The 19,890-nt window shown below is 47.8% G+C and overlaps 7 protein-coding genes across 8 annotated transcripts; 5 read left to right on the forward strand and 2 right to left on the reverse strand.

Annotated features, from left to right (window-relative positions):
• Window positions 1-369: 369 nt before the first annotated feature.
• Window positions 370-1,022, forward strand: PPTG_22191 (hypothetical protein; the record flags this gene model as incomplete). The annotated part of the gene is made up of 3 exons (XM_008902361.1): window positions 370-499; window positions 541-676; window positions 1,007-1,022. The coding sequence occupies 3 exons, from the start codon at window positions 370-372 to the stop codon at window positions 1,020-1,022; spliced, it is 282 nt and encodes a 93-aa protein (XP_008900609.1).
• Window positions 1,023-3,594: 2,572 nt separating this feature from the next.
• On the forward strand, window positions 3,595-4,056 carry PPTG_07740 (hypothetical protein; the record flags this gene model as incomplete). The annotated part of the gene is made up of 1 exon (XM_008902100.1): window positions 3,595-4,056. One exon carries the CDS (start codon window positions 3,595-3,597, stop codon window positions 4,054-4,056), a length of 462 nt encoding a protein of 153 aa, XP_008900348.1.
• Window positions 4,057-4,558: 502 nt separating this feature from the next.
• On the forward strand, window positions 4,559-5,518 carry PPTG_07741 (hypothetical protein; the record flags this gene model as incomplete). Its single annotated transcript, XM_008902101.1, has 1 exon — window positions 4,559-5,518. The coding sequence occupies one exon, from the start codon at window positions 4,559-4,561 to the stop codon at window positions 5,516-5,518; it is 960 nt and encodes a 319-aa protein (XP_008900349.1).
• A 70-nt stretch (window positions 5,519-5,588) lies between these two features.
• On the reverse strand, window positions 5,589-7,581 carry PPTG_22192. 2 transcript variants are annotated; one of them, XM_008902363.1, is made up of 2 exons: window positions 7,168-7,581; window positions 5,589-7,043 (listed from the first exon to the last, which is right to left on the reverse strand). In XM_008902363.1, exon 2 carries the CDS (start codon window positions 6,351-6,353, stop codon window positions 5,790-5,792), a length of 564 nt encoding a protein of 187 aa, XP_008900611.1. In that variant the 5' UTR covers window positions 6,354-7,043; window positions 7,168-7,581; the 3' UTR covers window positions 5,589-5,789. The 2 variants fall into 2 exon arrangements, with proteins under 2 accessions (XP_008900611.1, XP_008900610.1); XM_008902362.1 differs by having other exon boundaries at window positions 7,125-7,581.
• PPTG_07743 (hypothetical protein) lies at window positions 6,876-7,279 on the forward strand (the record flags this gene model as incomplete). The annotated part of the gene is made up of 1 exon (XM_008902102.1): window positions 6,876-7,279. One exon carries the CDS (start codon window positions 6,876-6,878, stop codon window positions 7,206-7,208), a length of 333 nt encoding a protein of 110 aa, XP_008900350.1. The 3' UTR covers window positions 7,209-7,279.
• A 1,983-nt stretch (window positions 7,582-9,564) lies between the features above and the next one.
• Window positions 9,565-10,971, reverse strand: PPTG_07744 (hypothetical protein; the record flags this gene model as incomplete). The annotated part of the gene is made up of 3 exons (XM_008902103.1): window positions 9,565-9,731; window positions 9,809-10,641; window positions 10,697-10,971. 3 exons carry the CDS (start codon window positions 10,969-10,971, stop codon window positions 9,565-9,567), a joined length of 1,275 nt encoding a protein of 424 aa, XP_008900351.1.
• A 6,867-nt stretch (window positions 10,972-17,838) lies between these two features.
• PPTG_07745 (hypothetical protein) lies at window positions 17,839-19,530 on the forward strand (the record flags this gene model as incomplete). The annotated part of the gene is made up of 2 exons (XM_008902104.1): window positions 17,839-18,180; window positions 18,328-19,530. The coding sequence occupies 2 exons, from the start codon at window positions 17,839-17,841 to the stop codon at window positions 19,528-19,530; spliced, it is 1,545 nt and encodes a 514-aa protein (XP_008900352.1).
• Window positions 19,531-19,890: the final 360 nt, after the last annotated feature.

Below are 19,890 nucleotides of genomic sequence, written 5' to 3' on the forward strand. Positions count from 1 at the left end.
ATATCTGGTAATTGTCAAGACTGAAGACGGACTGTGCAGATGCAGGTAAAACAGATAATGATGCATTGGATCGAAGGCTTATCATGTCAATGAACAAAACTAGAGAGAGCCTAGACGGGTGATCGCTCACTTCGAGTGGGTCCCGCGTGTAAGCAGCCAATCGAAGTACTCAGCGTGTGCTTTGGCTCCAATGCTAAGCTGCGACCTGCTTCCAGCGAATTGTACGAGTGTACGCGTGGCAAGAGCCACTCAGATATTACATAAGTAGTGGAAACGATTAGTTTATTTCACCGTTCCACTTCGCAAGATGCAGGAAGCACACCGGGCGTTTAGACTACTTCAATTGCATCTTCGAAGATCCAGACGAAGATGATGCAATGTCCGATGAGCTTGCGACGAAGTTATCTCGCCTGCACGATGTCCGTGGACGAGCTTCTGAACGCGCCGGACGAGAACACAACTGCAGAAGATCCCATATATGCAGACTTCTGTGGAGTTGGTAACCTAGATTGGCTGTAGATGGCTCTGAGAATGGCTCAGAAAACCTGGACGCGGTCGATATGGAGCGTAGTACATGGACTGAGGAGGCCTTGAGCCAGAAGCAATTAAAGAGCATCTCATGTGGATCGCTAAGTTTCTCGTTCGTGCCGGCGCGACTGGAGTATCCGATGGATCGGTGAGCGGATTGCGAAAAATTCAGCGCACGCAGAACTTGGAAGAATGCAGGCCACAAGAACCAAAAGTCATTTACCCTCAATCGTAAATACATATAAAGTCAAATGTTCCTATTCTGGGGTACTTAACTGTGGGAACAGCCTTAACTGTACAGGCCATCCGAATAAATCTAGCGAGAGGGAATAATATCTTGGGTTTGTAAGTGAGTGGTCAACGGAAACCGCTAATTTAATGCTGTTGAGGGAGTATTCCAAGTCAAGTGATTACTACCGAGGGGATCGTCAGTATTACTAAAATTCCATTTAATTCAATAATAATAATCCTGTTATAGGCTATATGGTCCGTAGTGACCGGATTTGAGGCTGGTACCACGCATAAAATTGGGGTGCCGTTTACAACCTTCGTTGCAAGCACCGTCGCATGAACGGCGGACTTTTGCAACCGTAGCATACAAATAGCAAGTCAGCCCCAGCATAGTAAAATTAAGTTGGGGTTGCAAACGCAGGGGTGCAAATTGCCATAGTAAAACCAAGTCAAGGTTGTAAACGCATTTTAGCACAACAGAAATCGCCGTCCATGGCTCAAGGAACGCGGCGCTACACTACGGACAGGAATTGTGAATTGGTAGCAGCCCGGCTTCGGGTCTCTACCATACTGGTGCAAAGGTAACTTGCGTTAACACTGTTATGTGCGGGACTCAAGTGTCCGCAGAGAGAAAGGCTGGCAATGCAAATGCTGGAGTGAGAGGCGCCGCCACCAGCCAAAACCCAAAAGCTCTATTATATATAATCTAACTATTGAACTGCGCTGCAGCCAGTCATCTGCTGGACGACAGAGCAATTGCCGGGCGCCTGCACTGCGGGTACCGGCTCTTCTGCAAATCACACTCCCTCTTGATCAAGTTGAAGTGCACTTCAACATGATCACCAATAGCGTAGGTCTGTTGCAGTAGTCGTTCTTGCCCTGATGCTCGTCCTTGTCCTTGTCCTTGTCCTTGCCCTTAGCCTTGTTCTTAGCCCCCTATAGCTTCCAAGACGCGCTGCATCTTTTCGAGGTCATGAGCGACGTCTTGACTTGGCTCCCGCTGAACGAGTTGACGTCTACACGCGGTCGATGCGCAGCACCTTTATACCCTCGCGGCAGCTCTCAAACTTCAGCGTGGCTGGTGGCTTGGTCATGCTATCTGCAATCATGTCGTCTGTTCCGACATGGCGAATGCGAATCCGCTCCTCTTCAACCAGGTGATGAACTAGATGGAACTTGTTCTGGATATGCTTTGACTTACTGTGCTTGCCAGGCTTCGCTGTCATTCATTGCAATATACTCCGCTTCAGTTGTGTTCTGTGCGATGATCTCCTCCTTTCGTGATCCACACGAGACCACGTTGCTGCTAACGAAAGTCACAAACCCGCTCACACTCTTTCGGTCATCACGGTCGTTCGCGTAGTCAGCGTCGGTGTAGCACACCAGCTGGACATCGGTCTCGGCAGGTACGTCCATTACTAGGCCGTAGTTGGCTGTGCTAGCGAGGTAACGCAGTACTCCCTTGGCCATGGCGTAATGGCTGTGGTCGAAGCAGGACAGGTACTTGCTGAGATGCCGCACGGCATGAGCAATATCTGGTCTCGGCGCAGAAACCAAATACTGAAGTGCACCGACAAGCTCTCGGTACGGTGATTCTGTGTCACTTGTTACTCTTGGTCACCACCTCAGCGCGCAGCGCTTCCGGTGTTGCAACACTGTTGCACCCTTCCATGTGAAAATCGTCGCAGTACTTCTCGAATATACTGTCGCTGACAGAAGATAGCGTGCCGCCGCTGGCGGTCAATAAGGATCTCCACCCCGAGAAGATACTTCCGAGGGCGTTCAGCTCGTATTCAGCGGCGAGCTGCTGCGAAACCTGGGCGCACAGGTCGCTCGGGCCTAGCAGTAGAAGGTCGTCGACGTAGACAGTAAGCAGCAATGTCACTTCTCCTCCCACTTTTTTTTTGCGTAGAGACCATTGTCGGAGTCAAGGTGCTCGAGCCCAATCTTCGTTAAGAACTTGTACAGTGTCTGGTTCCAGACGCGCGGCGCCTGTCGAAGACCGTAGAGGCTCTTCTTGAGTAGACAAACGTAGTTCGGAGAGTCGTTACCGAAGCCCGGTGGCTGCTCCATGTAGACCTCCTCGTCGAGGTCGCCATAGAGGAACGCTGTCTTTACGTCATACTGCAAGATAGCCCATCCACGCTGCAACGCGAACAGGAAAACACACAGTATCGTCTCGAACCGGATTACGGGAGCATACGTTTCGTTGTAGTCAATGCCCATGCGCTGGAGGAACCCCGCATTACCAGTCTTGCTTTGTAGCGTTTGATGCACCCGGTTGCATCGAGCTTGAGAGCGTATACCCACTTGCACGAGATGACACGCTTGCCCTTGGTATCGGTGCGCGGCACCAGGATCCAAGTGCCATGCTGGCTCAGCGAGTCCATCTCTACCTGCATCGCCAATTTCCAGTCCAGCCACTTCTTTGATCTTGCTGCTTTTTTGTGGTTGACCGGAATTTGCACATCCTCAACGCTCGACGCCGTTACGCTAGCCCTTCAGGCGCACAGACTGCTAACGCCTTCACTTCGGTCGCTCAGAAGCTTCAATTTTCGCTGGGACCGACTTCATCACACGCATGCGCAAGCCTCGGACGAGCTTTTGAGGCCGTGCTCGTGAGGTTTTTTGACGAGCACGAAAATCGCACGAGCCGTGCTCGTCGAGGTTTTAGTGCTCGTAGCCATTATCAGTTTCAGGGGGGGGGGGGGAGCGCGCCAATTTTGCTCGTTCTTCTGCGATATAATTTGCCGAAAACAATGTTTTTTTACTGGCTATTAATCGACTGCATATTTTGCAATCTGAAAGCGTTATTTCCCTCCGAGGAGAGAAACAATGGTGCTGACTCGCGCCCAAGCTGCTGCTGAAGCCGCTGCACATGCTGCTGCACATGACGACGCCCAAACCGCATACACCACTGCCCAAGCTGTGGCCTTGTCTGAAGCCCAACCAGCTCCCGCCCACACTGAACATCCATCCGAGATCCGATACGTATCCCCTGCTGGGCACGGCTTCAATTATTGTGAAGACACCGCCATCGTCCCACATATGGCCACACAGACGCCAGCGCGAGAGCTCTCTCCAAACGCAACCCAACGCGTCATAAACATTGCGCAGCACTTCATTACCCAAACCCAGGCCCTTGCTGAAGAACAGGCCATGTTCCAGCATCGTCAGCGTGGAGAAAACAATGCACAAAACGCGGCGCTGATGGCTGTTCAAGCTTCGACTGAAACAAGAGTCTATCAGCTTACTGAACAACAACGTACACTTGCCATCAGCTTGGTGAAGCTCTAGCTACGACACAAAGCGAGTTATCATCTCAATTCCAGCGAATGCAGGCGCTGGAAGGGGACCGAGTTATACAGATGGAAGAATTCGTCAATAAGAAGCTGGGTGCGGCTCTTCAAAACGTGCATCAGTCCAGTCAAGTGATTACCTCGCAGACGGACATCGCTCAGAAGCTTTTGGTCGAGATCGAACAAACTATCGCCAATAGCCAAGCTACTTTCGCTAGTCACATTCGCCAAGTCGTTCAAGATGAATTGGCAAGCCTGCAGCATGATTCTTTAAGTGCGAAGCAAGTACGGGAAGTGGTGGACGAAACGGTAGCTGCAGCTATTGCTGAGGCAAAACAAACAATCGATACAGAGCTCCAGCGTGCCCGCAGCGAAATTCAACGTGAAATTACAACCAGTATGGAGGAACCAGTCCGGCATTTAATTTTGGAGCTGACAACGCAGGCGGCGCGTCAACTTGAATCTCGCGTGCAGAGTCTAGTTACGAATACACAGTCGGAATGAACCTACAAATTCAACGCCAAGCGGATGCAACGTCGGTTCTGCGTGAAAATCTGCAGAAGCAGCAAATGCGCTTCAAGCACCAGTCGAATCGAATTGATGAAGCATGGCTAAAAATTTCTATCCAGGATGTGCTGCTCAACGACCCAGATTTAGTGGGTCATGAGCGACAAGAACAGTCACAACAATCAAGCACAGTTTTGAAAGGTGACACAGAACACAAGGAATATGCAGAGCAGCTCAATGCCACTCTTGAGCGCAGTATCGGAGCAGCAGCTACGACGATCGGTAACGCTATCAACGGTGGAATGCGCTGCATAACCAAGTTCTCACTCAGCCGTGACCACAGTTTTGAAGATAGCGACTCCGATGATGATGTCTGGATGACTCCGAAAGACCGTCAAATGGAAAATCGGATGAAGGAAGCTTGGCGAAATGCTTACCTTTGTAGCAAACCTGATCACGTCTCTCCTGAAGCAAATCCAGACCACGAAGGCAAGAACTTTCGAGACAATCGAATTGAAAATAAACCAGAAGTTCTGGCTCGGAGTTACAAGGACAGTGAAGGACTCGTTTCATCTCCGCAAATTCAGTTACCCTTTACCGGTGGAGCCGCGTTTAATTCCAGTGTACTGCTGGTGGTACCACCTACTCAAACACAGATCTTCGTCCAGGATAAAACGCACCATGAACACCGTCTATCTGAGCTACGGCGCCGTCAATGCCTGGAGCTTGGACAACTCCAGCAGGACGCGCCACGACAAATTCAGTACCGGGGGCGTCATCGCGAGACCCATCCTTCTGTTCCACCACGTCAATCTGGAGAACATCGACACCAAACCCAGCGTCACCTCAAGCAAGCTCACACAAATCGAATGCAGCGGCTTGTGAATGACCTTCAACAAGAAGTTACTACCAGAGCGGAGTTGGCGGCACAGCGGTATTCGTCGAATAAATAATGCGCTGTGAGCAGCGTTGGAATGACTGCATACTTAAGAAGAACGAATTCAGCGTTCACCGGCGTTTGAAAACGAGATCAGGTACGCATTCACGTCTAGGAGAAGCTGTATGTACAACCTTACACTACAATCACTAATCCAAGAATTGACTGTAGACACGAAATGGGGTTGTGATTGCAGACATTTAATGTAAGCAATATCTGTTTTCAACGTTTGTTTAGATGTTGCCGTAGTCACTGTACAGGATCAGAATCTTCTTCTAGCGTACGCTTCAAAGATATTCGCCTGGGAAATCGGGAGCTGGGAGTTGAAGTTGTAAGGAGGACCAATTGTTCATGGTCAAGCTGCCTTCGTCGGAAAACACGAACGGCAACAGTATCAAGTCGGTGCACAAGATGCGCAAGTCGCTGGCGGTGCTCAAGAGCGTGCTGCAGGGCCCTGGACATCGAGGAGGCCATATCGTCGTTGGCTGACCGTATCCCGCTGGACGTGTTCGCGGAGAACACGTCCAGACGTTCAAGAAGGCTGCGTCCGAGGAGCCGACGGCCACCCACGAGTTCAACGTCGCGGAGGTTGCTGAGACCTTGGACGAGAACAAGAAGACGCTCGACACGAACTGGAAGCGCTCGGACTTCGAGGCGTCCGTCCTGAGGCTGCGCGACATTGCCAGGAAGTACAAGCACGGCTTGAGATCTGGCGAGGAGGCGGTTCTGACGGATCTGATCAACGAGTACTTCACGGTGAAAACCGTGTACGTGAACTCACACAACATTGAGGACGTGGTGATGGCTTTGCGCCAGCAGAACCCGTCTGATCTGGATAAGGTCTTCTCCATTGCTCTCTCGAACAAGGCGTTGGAGTCGAAGAACAAGCTGCTGCTGCAGCTTCTTGCTCAGATGGCGCGTGGTACTCCTCGTAAGTCCGTGAAGGCCGCTGCTTCGTGCCGCTGCTCGAGAAGCCCCCTACCTTCAAGGAGAAACAGTACTCGTTGGTGGCTCTGGAAGCACGTCAGCTTTTTATTGACAACAAGATGCCGTCGTACCGCGCCAGGTGGAGATGATCCTCAAGGACTATCTCACTAACGGCTCGTCGACGAACATTACTGAGGCCTGCGCGAACCTCCTGGACCAGTCGCAGCCGCTGTTCCACCTGCTTATTTCGCTCCTCGACCACGAAGACCAGAAGATCCGGGAGTTGGCTCTGGAGTTATACGTGCAACGTGTCTCATCGAGTCGATGGAAACGATGAACATCAATTACATCTTTGCCAAGACGTTCCAGTTCAAGTCGCCTGTTGTCGACGCGCTGGCGGGTGGTGTTGCCCCCACCGAGGGTTACGATGACCTGGCCAGGGTGCTATGCGACGCAACAGCTCGGCCAGCTCGCTGGACCTGGGTGAGCGCAACTCGGAGGAGAGCAACGATGACCAAGAGACCGTGGACAAGCCGCTGCCCAAGCCGGTCGAGAGCTACCAGAAGATCTCTTCGGACTTCGAGCGTCACGGCGCTATTGTCCGCTTTACTAACCTGGAAGCCATCAAGAACGGATTGCTGGTATACAGCGGCGAGGGGCGAATTTGTCGATCTCGCTATCTCGCTTCCTCTTACCAGTATCTTCAACATCTGGCTTTGGCGATGCAAGATTATGTACCTGTCGGAGATGCTGGGCAGCTGGGGATGTCTTTCCTGTAGACATCCGGTAGAGATTTTCACCTGACGTTCAGAACGTTTCATCGGCCAAACACGCCCACCGGACTGTGAGCTTGTTGTTCTCGTCGCGGTACTCGACCCTTACTCCCCACTTAAATATGTAGGAAGTCTCGTTTTCTGCAGAAGGAATCAACTTGAACGGCCCTATCGACTGGAAGTTCGCGATGGCTTGCTTTACTGCAGCCGGAGGCTTCAACGCAGACTGGGGTTGCTGCATAATTCACTTGCTAGCGTCAACAGCAACACTGCCGGAAGAAGTAGTTCTTACCAACTCTTTTGGCCAGAATCACGGTCGTCGTCGAAAGTCGAGTGTCGAGAGAAGCAGGCTGCTCCTACCGTGGAAATCTTACAATGCCATTTGCGATCTTAGATCGCTAATTCAAAATTTTCGAATACATTTTTTACCAATCACATTCCCTTAGAACGAGCACGCACCCGACCGAATGGGTACATAAACGAGCATTCGAGTCAGTGTGCTCGTGGTTTTCGAACTTAAAGGCTACGAGCGCGAATTTCGTTGTTTTCGTGCTCGCGAACTTAACGACGAGCAGCGAAGTTTGCAATTTCGTGCTCCCCTAACCCGTGCTCGTCCGAGGCTTGCGCATGCGGTTAGTGCGCGCACTGCCCTTGCGCTTGCACTCTCCCACTGGAGCAGCAGGTACTGCTGAGTCTGGTGTCACTGCCGTCGTCACTTTCTCGGTGGATGTTCCCACTGCGTCTGTGCTTCCTTCAATGATGTCCAGCATTGTAAACTGGGCCGCGCGCTGCGCGGTGACGTCCTTGGGCAGCTCTGCATACGTCTTCATCGTCGTCCTGATCGGAACGATCGGAATGCTGGGCGGAGTCTCGTAGTCGCCGTACGCGTAGGTGTTACGTAGTAGCTTCTCCACGTAGTCGCTGTCCACGATGTACTGCTCGTGAGTCTTCATATTACCAACTCTGCATGTCGTCACGGAACCTGTGCGCAGGTTCAGGAGCTTATAGCCTTTCGTCTGGTTGCTATAGCCAAGTAGGAGACAGAGCTGTGTGCGTGCGGACAGCTTCTCTTTGCGCTTGCGCGAGTCATCAGGAATGTGTACGTGCACGAGACATCCCGATGTACGCAGTTGGTTGAGGTCTGGGCGTTCTCCATGCAGGGCTTCATGCGGGGTCTTCTTGTCCTTCAGTGCCTGGGTCGGCTTGACGTTCAGTGTAGCAATAGTATGTAGAAACGTCTCACCCCAGAGCGACAGCGGCTACTGGGTGGCATGAAGCATCGACCGGACCTGGCGCAGTATCGTCTGCACGCTCGATGACGGAGTTCTCCTGCGGACTGTACGGGTTCGTAGAGCGCAGTTCTATCCCTTGCTCTTCGCAGTAGACTTTAAGGTCGTTGTTAATGAACTCACCCCCTCCGTTCGAAAATAACATCAGGGGCTTGTTCTTCGGAAACTGCACCTTGTGCTTGTTGGTCAGCGTCTTGATATTAGCAGCTGCTTGGCTCTTGGTTGCCAGGAGATACCCCCACTTGTATCTCGTGTCAATAACCAACAGGAACTGGTTGGACTTCGATATCGTCTCCACTCCGACGCTGCAGAGGTCAACGCAAAGTTTCTCTAGTTTCTTGGCAGTACGAGTTGATCGACGCGTATAGCTCATGCGCCGGGTCTTTGATTCAATACATGGAACGCACTCGTAAGGAGCAAAGCGCTGCTGCTGCAGCTTTATTCCAAACGTATACTCCTTGTCTTTCATTGCTCGAATAGTACCCATGCTCGCATGGCCCATGCGGTTGTGAAGCAACCATGGGGTCCTCAACGCTGTTGGACTTGGTCAGCAGCACGGCCTTGGCCTCGCGTGGGGTCCACATGCGGTACATACCGCGTTCGTAGTTGAAGCGTAGCTTGAGTGAGTCTTTCACGAGCCACGTTACCAGCTGGTTATCCGACACACGAACCTTGAAGCCGTAGTTGAACTGCATGTACGTCTGCGACAAGAGATTAAATGGCGACGACTTTGAGTAGCTAACAATCTCCATGAACCGTTTTTCCTTCATGCCTGTATGCTCATTCACGACACGCATGAGAACCGTGCCAGCTCGCTCGTTCCGTTTCCGAACTGCAACTCAGGCGTGGCGTTCTCACCAAGCTCCGTGAACAGGGTGAGGTCGCTGGTGACGCTCGTCTGGGCACCACTGTCCAGGATCCACTCAACCATGTCAGACGTTGTGCACAGAGCACGAGTGCTGCCTTGCGCGGCAAGTACCACCCCCTTGTTTTTGTTGCTAGTCGGCGCTACCGGCTCAACGTCCTTCACAACCACGATTCCACCCATACTGCGCGGCTGCTGTTGACCGTTGTTACTGCGACCGGAGTTGTTGCGCTCGGAGCTCTCGGCGTCGCCGCATCAGTGACCCGATTTCCCGCACGCGTTGCACTTCGGGCAGCAATGGCTTCTCTGCCACGCGACGAACTCTTGCTCTTCTGGCGCTTGCTGCGGCCTCGGGGAGATGTGCTTCGACTTGGACTACGTGCACGACCGCGTTGGTTGTTGCGGCCGTTGTCGCCTCTGGCATTGCTTGTGCTGCGACGACCTCCCCCCACGACCGTGACCACCTCCGCGGTCACCAACAAATGCAACGTCGTGTTGAACTACACGTCCACTACTGCCTTGTTGACGCTCAGTTACTTGTCGTGCGTGCTCAGCAAGACGAAGGCGCTCGATGGCCTGTTCCCATGAGATGGACTCGCCGCGGGCAAGCCGTACTTCATGTTCGTTAACGACCGCTGGGTATACTCCATCTCTATTATATAATAGGATTGAAACAGCTTCTACTTCTGGTAGTTGCTGGTTGGCTCGGCGAAGGCGCTGCTTGTAGTTATCCACGTCCTTGATGTATCTCTCCAATGGCTCATCGCGCTGCAAGCGGCGGTTGAGAAGGTCGCGCTTCAAGAACACCGTGTTGACACCAGGGCGGTTGTCGTTGTGGTCGGCCAGCGTGTTCCACAGTAACACCGGGTCAGCACGCTCAATCACATTTGAGAACCGGCCTTGAAGCTCTTCGCTGAGAGCCATCACAACCTCACGCTGCGCCACGCACAGGGGCTGCTGAAAACGCCTGCGCTGCGCCTCGTTGTCTTGATCTTCAATGCGCTCGTTCTTGAGCAGCGGGGGCAGCAAGTTGGAGGCGTCCAAGATCGTCCATATCTCAGCCCGCCACGTCTTGTAGTTGTCATCGGTCCGGCGGGCGTTGGGGGAGACTTGTTGCTCGCGTTCATGCACCGCGTGCAGCGGTGCTGACCACTCATCGGGTCGGCCGGGAGGTCCAAGTGCGAGGGCGAGTGTTGGGGCGTGGCGGCGGCAACACCCTGCGTTGCGGGGGCGGACTTGTGTTTGGGGGTCTCGGCGTCTTGGAGGAGCGTAAGCTGGTGTCGGTCTGGCTGGAGGGCGCCGGAAGGTCTTCCGCGACTGGATTTCTGCGGGTCCCGTACGGGGTGAGAACACGCTGTGTTTCCTGCGCGGGCTGGGTGGCGTTGGATTCTCGAATGAGACGCCGCTGTGGTTGCGGCGTAGTTTTCTCAGCTGCAACCGGCGAGGTCAACGACTGATGTGCCTGCGTGGCCAGTGATGGGAAATGGGCCAATAGCCCTTCAAGCTGTCGCTCGATGCGGGTTAGTGCAACACCCGAATTTTCCGTGGCTAAAGGGGCTTCGTCTGCCGGCGGTGGCGACGAGTTGGCGCTGGATGAGTCCCTTGTTGGGCTCATAACCTGTGAATTGGTAGCAGCCCGGCTTCGGGTCTCTACCATACTGGTGCAAAGGTAACTTGCGTTAATACTGTTATGTGTGGGACTCAAGTGTCCGCTGGGAGAAAGGCTGGCGGTGCAAATGCTGGAGTGAGAGGCGCCGCCACCAGCCAAAACCCAAAAGCTCTATTATATATAATCTAACTATTGAACTGCACTGCAGCCAGTCATCTACTGGACGACAGAGCAATTACCGGGCGCCTGCACTGCGGGTACCGGCTCTTCTGCAATCACAGGAAGGTGAAAGTCGTGCTGCTAGAGAATTACAAGGATCACAGTGCCTAGGGCTAGAGCTGTGTCCGGCGTCATGTCCACGAGCTCTGGGACCGCGGTACTGCAGGGTGGTGAAATCGTGGACACGACGCCGCACGCAGCACTAACTAAAATCACGGAGATGACATCGTATAGACCCATTTGCCAAGGCGGAGATGCTCATGCTGGTGCAAGGCCGCTGACACGACGCCGGGCAAGCTCAGGCCAATGTGGGTAGCCCATGACGCTGGCCATAGCTCCGAGCATGTAGATGCCATCGGGTGTAGCTTCGAGCAAGACGGTAAAGCTCGTGGGCACAGCTGTGGTTTCCAGTGAGGATATTCACTTCAAACTACGTCTACTGGTATATGCAGGGCCGTCGGAGTCTTCTTGGAGACGCTATTCCATGGGCAGACTCCCACAGTAACCAATATTGACCTTCTTGATGAACGTGAATGCAGTTATAAGTACCATCAATGTTACTGTACTTATATAGCACTAAGTCGGCGATATCAGCTCCACTTCCGTCAATATCAAGCTACGTCGTCACGACTTTGGGTATGCAGTGCACTTAGTCTAAGCAAAATATATTTCCCAGCTACGAAGTTCGTAGTACGAGCTAACCAAAATGTAATATTGGACCAAATCGTACTTTATGTTTTGGGAAACTCGCCTATGAATGCGTTGGACCATATTACATTTCAATTGGCTGCTGAAATTGTGTCCATTGGTACAAATATAAGCACCCTCTCCAGGTTTTGTAATGCTCAGGAGACGGTATTAATATTATCGTATTTGTCGGATCGAATGAGACATACGGATCAAGTAAGACATCAAATTCATAAGGGTGACACCCTTTCTGATTCACTTACAAAACTCTTTCAATTAATGAAATGCGACAATAACGAAAGTATAATATATCGAAATCCAAACAAGTTCTGTGATTTGAAATTACTCAGGCACAATCGCATCTTCCGGAGGTGGCAACAAGAAAGTCCTAAATTTGCCATTGGCATCTCGAGGGCCTTTAGGAATATGGTTAGCCTTTCTAAAGTCAGTGATAATGGCCTCATTGTCCACCATATCCCAAGCAAACGACGCTCACTTGCGCTTCTAAAAAAATCATGGTCCCTGTGCTATTCGAGATATATATCTCTACATAAATATTAGAAAACTAGCAAATGCAAAAAATATAAAGGAAACGTACTGTATCTTGTTCTTGAATGAGAGGCGGGAGTCATTTGCGCGCTTATAGAAAAACCTAAACGAGGTTTTATTTTTGACTTGATTAGGACCAATTATTTGTGTCTTACTAGATCCCACAAATACGGTATAATACATGTTCAGTAAAAGTGTCAGGGACACTATTCATAAAATACGTCATATTCTTTCATCCAATTTAGTAATATCAACCCATTATAAAATACAGGCGACTTCTCACTTAGTACTTTTTAATATCAGTATTACTAATAAGTTATCCTCCCTTAAGAGCAGCTCCCCATTAAACAGCTCTTGATCAAGTATAGTTGATATTATTTAGGTGGTTGATGAGGTGCACATTCATGATCTTTAGGGAAATTCGAATGAAACTTTTCAAATATGGAGATTTACAAAATATCTTTCGATTTGCGAGACTTCTCCAAGATTTCTGTTGCAACCCTTTGAGACTGATTTTAGCCTCATATGACAGTGGGTTTGTATCACCACATTGTTTCAAGTTTGACAGTTCTTCGAAGTATTATTTTTAACAATCTTTTAAGGTTTTGTATAAAAAGCAAGTCTTCTAATCCGGTGGAATCGAGCGTGTCAAGTACCGGTACTATGATATCACAATACACAAGCTAATCTTCGAAATTAAAAGCAAGTAAAATACATGTTATGTAAATGCAAAAGTACAGCTACGGAGGAACTTCACTCGCAGACATCGTCTGAATCCAAAAGGTAAAATCTCCCTTAATTTATTAAGTGGGCGAGTAGCTCAGAAATAAATTTCAGAGAACTTTTCTAGCATCGAACTTTGCATGTTACAAATATCTTCATCGAGCAGATTCAAGGTCTCTAGACAAGAAGAAAAGTTTACAATGATGTGAGGGAATGTACGTGCGACGGACAAATTAATGCCATACACAGTCGAGTGCTGCTTCGAGCTCTAGATTTTCCGACTTGGTCGGCGGTACTACGATACCCGCGTCGTTGCGCTTCGTCGATGGCAAAGAAATCGGCGGCAGGCTACAAGGAAAGCCGTTCAAGCACCTTCAAGAAGCTTATGTTTACTTTCGTTAAAGGCACTGAAACATGTTAAAGGTGCGCTAATTTAACTGTCTATTTTTGTTGTAAGAGGAAATTTACGAAGCTAAATGGAAAGTAAAATGCACTCAAATAAAAAACCGACCATTCGGGAGAGCAGTCGAAACCGAATAAATCGACCAAACGAGTGAGCAACCGTCTTGCCGCGCTCGGTGCTGACCGAGCGAACTACTATCGTCGCACGGCGCTGCGTGTTGACCGTGGTGTAAACGGAGAAGTAGTATCCCGCCTCAAGTTGGAGACTGTATGAAATTGAAGTGGCAATGGGATCAACAAGTAAGTGATGTTGAACCAAGTCATAGCTATCCCTATTCTAAATAGCTTAACCAATAAACCAGCTCGCAGTATTACAGACGACGGAGAGGACTCGCCCAGAAAGGAAAAACGAAGACTTCAACCCGATCATTGCGGCGATTCCACTATTGACTCATTGAACCCTTCTCGGGAAATCGAAGAAGGTAAATGTCTTAATGTTATAAATTGTTATAACTCTTACTGTCATCGCTTGTTCAATATTAACTAGTATTACAGCCTTCAAATTTATTGGGGTCGGCTACACAGAAAAAATCAAGGCTGTATTCAACTCACAACATCTCACAATATATACCACGTCAAAAGAAATCCGATATGGAGTATCTTCGCAATAAATTGAAGACTCACGTCCAGGAACCCAAACCGGTTCTTGATCCCATTGCTTTCTCTACTTGGGAGGATTTGGACAACGCGCTGAAAATAAATAAAGCTGCCAACGTGGTACTATTTTGCGTCCGAAATAGTTGCACCCGTGGCAATCATAATAAGTGTAACGGGGTTACACGCAAGTATATATCAAGTGTCGCCTCCCATGAGACTTCTCTGTTGGTTTTCATTCGATCACCATCAATAACTGTCAATTTTCCGTCCAGTAATTCACTCGATAACCTCCATTTACTGGAATATAGCCACCTTGTTGGTTTCTTCCCTTCTTATATGGAATCGGTAATCTAGTACCTTCTGGAAGGTATTGTTCATCAGAATATCGCGAAGCACTTTGTATGCTCCAGACTCAATGTTCAATCCAAACTGATGCGACGAACCAACAGCCGTATCTTTTGTCTCAATGTCAATAAGATATAATAAATAATCATACGTTGCAACCCAATCATACTTATTTAGTAGTTTGCTAACTTTCCGTTATTTACATTAAATAGTTTACCATCCGTCCCAATATATACGTTTTAATCTGCAGTACCAGAATTTAGAATCGTATTGACCTTTCTTTTGATAGTAGTTGGATTAATGGTGTATTGATCAATTATTTTTTTCTCGTGCATTCCTTTGAAAGTTGAAATCATTAGCTTCAACTTGAGTCCCAAAGTCATATGTACTCTGTGAGTCATCAATATCACTCAAGGCGTCTTCCTCATCTCCAATATCAGCTAAATCATATTGCCTGCATGCCTGTTGTAGTCATCGTCGGTACTGCTTGCATCCCCATTGTTGTCATTGATGGAGCTGCTTGTATTCCCGTCGTTGCAGCGAGTTGCTTCAATTTATTTTTTCGATCACGGAGAGATTTAAAACTTGGAAACATTATCGAGTCTATATAATATTACATTTATTGTTTTCTATCACGAGTCTTCAAATCTCACATTGTTAAAATCCTGATCAACAATACTCATAGTAATATTACTGTATGCTCCATCATTAATAGAGAGCCATTAATATTCAGGTGGCTGAATTGAGATCAACTGACCGATTGATGTCCCTTGAGGACTCAACGAAGTCATAATATCAGATGGTGTGCTAACCCGATTGTTAATGAGATTAGAACGAATTAAATAATTGCTGACGGGATTTACTTGTGGGGAGATATTGCTCAAGAAGACTTGATTTGTTGTTTGAATACTTGATGGGTACGTTGCTGAACCGAATCCAATCACATTTGAAAATCCGTTGTTTGCAACAGTGAATCGAGGAGTATTAGTGTAATGTTCTCACCTGTTGCTGAGAGAGTCTGAGGACTCGAAGGCTCTACCAACCTTTGAGTTCATTTGTTGCCATCAACGGTGGCTGCTGAGGTGTGTTCTGATCTCGTGATCCTCAACCAGCTGCCAACAACCTGAAGTGTAGCTCTGGAGAAGGTCTCCTTTGTATTTGTCTTTAGTTGTTGGTTTGATCATTCTGTATTTTGCTTAATACAACACAAGCAACTCCGAACTCCGCGGTCCAACATTGTAATTAGTAGCGGTTGGTAATCCAGTTTCGGTTAATGAGTATAAACCAGTCGATGGACGTGAATATCCAAGTGGAACAGAAGTTGGTGTTGCCAAGCAAGTGATTTCGCAAAAATAGTAAGTTGCATTTTCTCTCATAGCGATATAGAAGCCAAATAGCTATGAGCTATGAAAATTGTTGAAAGTCCTTTGTGTCTTCCTCGAGTAAAGAAATGACTAAATAAACCTTTCTCTAGCTTCTTATCGTTGGAATAATCATCAATAATAACAAGCTGTAAAGCATTTGGAATCTCTTTGATGGCATCAACACTTGGAGGTGCATCAGAATCATAAAACGTTACAAAACCTTGTAATTTTTCTTTGATGTAATCATATAACTCTTGCTCAGGGTTGCGGGCTATAATATGTAAGTGGCTATAGACGTGTGGAGACTCTTTAAGTATATGGAAAGCTAGATTTGATTTACCAGAGAAGCTTGAGCCTAAAACTATCATTCGGAAGAGCTTCTGGATACCAAGCTTTTCATTTACTCGGAAAGAGTTCTTCTTAAATGCTTTAGGAAGCATCCCACTAAAATCAGGAATTGAACTCATATTAGCAACCAGGTTGCCAGAAATCTACGATTTCGTTTGAAAAGCTAAAATGTGTTGCTATATATAATAGAATAAAATGTGCTTCCTTCGAGTTATATATCATCGTTACATTAGACTACATTGGCTCCTTTAGCTATCTAACAATTAGTGTTGGAGATTTGCGATATAACAAGCGAAACGGTGTAAATTACACATTGGATTTGTACATTACAGGAAACATCTATCAAAATGGAACAATGATTGATTTGAGTGTGTTGTCGGGTATTACACTAGGAATTGCTTCTGCTGGTAAATTGATTGCTGTTGATTCAAATAGAGTCATCACCAACATTAATAGTCTCTCAGCGTCGCAATTTACTGGTACCCTTCTAACTGCAGCTCAACCAAATATCACCTCGCTTGGAACACTATCATCAACACTGAATATTAGTGGATCTACTCCTCTAACTTGTAATAACTCCCTATTGAGCAGCACATGCTCATTATCTGTTGATTCTGTATCTGGAGATCAGACATTTGGCAGTACAACAGCAAATAAGTTTCATTTGAGAACAAATGGAAATAGAAAAATAACGATAGGATCCACAGGTTTAGTAGGCACTAATAATACAGCTCCAGCAAGACAATTAGATATTATTGGATCTACTGCTGTAAATAGCGCTTTATATCAGATTACCGATGGTATAGTTACATGTCAACAATGGTTTGATGGAACACAATGCTGTCTACAAACGTTTTCAAATCATCCGCTAACTTTTGCTGCTAATAGTGGATCTATTCAAATGTCTATTCTTACAAATGGTAATGTTTCAGTAGCAAATAAGTTGTCTGCAAGTACTTTATCAGCAACAACATTAACTGGAACATTATCAACAGCTGCACAAACTAATATTACATCACTTGGAAACTTGGCAGGCCACCCTCCTACGTAGGACCATAAAACTGAGGGCGTTTTGGCAGAAAGGCACAATACATATGAATCTCGTAGACTTCCATAACCAGTCGCACCATATATAACCGTATGTTGCATAAATCAATTATTGAGAATATTCGAAACGATAAAATTGATGGAGTTGTGTTCAAATATTATGATGGATACGACAAAATACGTGTTTTTCCTAGTTAGTGTGCTTTTCGTTGATGATGATTTGACACTTCTTGATACTTGCACTAATGAAATCAATTTCCTTACAGAGCTGTATTATGTCAGATGCTGAATGCTTTTCTATTTTCGAGTACTCATATAAATCACTCGCTATTTCGGTATCTACCAGTTCCTGTTGTTCGACATCATCAACATAACCAGTATTATCGTATCGGATAGATACGTAGTATCCATGCGTTTTTGTGTCTATCTATCTATATAAATTAATATAATTTGTACATACAGTTGATTGCACCATTTGATTGGCTGAAATATGAGAGAGAACGTCCCTCGCTCATAGAAAGGAATTGGAAGCATGGTGAAGCTGTTCTGTGCGCTCGTTGGAGTGAAGGGAAACGCCTTCTCCGTGACGATCGATGCGAGCGAGTCTGTGGATGACTTAAAGAAGGCCATCAAGAAGGAGAAGGAGAACAAGATCAAGTGCGATGCAGATGAGCTCGAGCTGTTCCTCGCCCGGAAGAGCGACGACAAGTGGCTCGATGGAAGCGGCGCGGAAGCTGTGACGCTCGATAAACATGGACACCGGAAGGCTTTACGCACATGGATCCGTTGCTGTGGATCAAGAACCCGAAGAACTTTTGAGACAACTTTGAGCCAAACGAAGGGGAAATCCACGTGTTGGTGGTGGTTCCGGAAGGTGCCACGAGCGAACACGATTCATTGGCTCTGCTTCGAGAAGCTAGCGTTCAGCAAATGCGGCTTGAAATGCAACTTGAGCAACTTGTGGCCTCTTTGCCACACAAACCGTCAAAGTCCTACTCTGATGCGGCATTGATTGGAAAAGGACCAATTGATCATTGAAGTTGCGCCAATAGGAGATGGAGAAGCATTTTGGTCGGAGGAAAGTCAGATTGAAGCCGACGCCATTACGAATAAGGCTGTTTTCGACGCCTTTATTACTCCGTTTTTCAGCACCATCTTACACAGCTGTGGTATGATCTTCGTCAATAGCGAGAAATATCAATGGTTGTCTCAGTCCACAGTTGTGACCAAGAATACAGATCTCAAACCGTATGGATTTGCGACTCACCGCGGTATGTTTCGTGGCAAGCCAGTACCAAACGATGGAGTGAAACGTCCGAGTGAATTTCGGTTTGGAGTAGCAGAGGAAGAATTGTTTGACTGCCGCATTCTATTCGAAAGCAAGCTCACCATAACTGAAGCTGCGTTTGGACAATTGGCACGATATCTACATAATCTTCTCCCCGAGGCACCAGCAAGCGCTATTCTGTTTGATCGCCGCTCGTTTTGGTTGATTAAAAGCCACAAATCGGTCGTTGTCAAAGCTCAAATTGCAAAGTGGACCAACAACGGATCGAAATCATTGTTTCAGAACTTCATTACTGACAACGTATCTCCGTGGGTGTCGCGCTTGACTCTTGCTTGCTTGTGTTTGGGCGTCGACGTGGTGGTGGGCGAAGCGTTTCTTGGTCGTGGCGCTCATAGACGCGTGTTTAAGGTCATTCGACGCGATGGGAAGGTTTTTGCACTACAAATTGTGGAGAAATGTTCCGTGGGACGTCTTTATCAAGAGAAGAAGGCCTTGACGCGTGCCCAGCATACAGGCTTGACAATAAGTCTTGTGGGAGAGCTCATCGAAACTCCTGAAAGTGCAGCACTATTGCTGTCTCCAGTTGGGGAACCTCTGCCTCGCCCAAGGACACAACAAGAAGTACGAAGCCTCTTTGAACTGTTATGGCAGCTTCACGCGAATGACCTGGTGCATGGAGATCCTCGCGTGTCAAACGTGATTCTTCACGGCGAAAAACGTCTCTGGATTGATTTAGTGGAAGTGATGGAAGCGAGCTCCACTTTGAAGCGATTTGATGCTGAAATTCTCACACGGTCCACCCTCAGCGTTTCTCGGACAATTGTGCTGGACCCGGCGCTGGTGCAGTTGATTGACAAGTATGGCGAAAGAGCTACGAGAGAAAACCTTGATCGTCTGGCCCAGGCAGTCTGGCAAAAGCTTGGAGTGTCAAATTAGCTGCAAGTTTTCAAACTGAATACATTGTTACTTTCGTGGTTTTTGCTCAGTAAGCTTCTTTCTCGTGGCCTGTCTAAACCGATAGTGTCGAGATAGTAGCGATTTGCCTCCTTTCCTGAGCTACTTCTTAAACAATGTATTGATCCCAAAAAGCTCGTTCTGGTCACCTGTATGAACTATAACCCGTAGAACCGCAACGTGGACTTGACGGGTGTTACAGCTAATATAGGTTCCAGTTTCAGATAATGGAGGTTAGGACAAAAAAAAGTTGCTGATTCTTTTTTTAATTCTGTGTGCAAAATCCGTTCAAGTTTTCTTTCAATGATGGACATTTATTCTTGATATATTCATTTTTACACA

The sequence above is a fragment of the Phytophthora parasitica genome, assembly GCF_000247585.1.
Source record: "Phytophthora parasitica INRA-310 unplaced genomic scaffold supercont2.13, whole genome shotgun sequence".
In the NCBI taxonomy this organism is placed as follows: domain Eukaryota; phylum Oomycota; class Peronosporomycetes; order Peronosporales; family Peronosporaceae; genus Phytophthora; species Phytophthora nicotianae.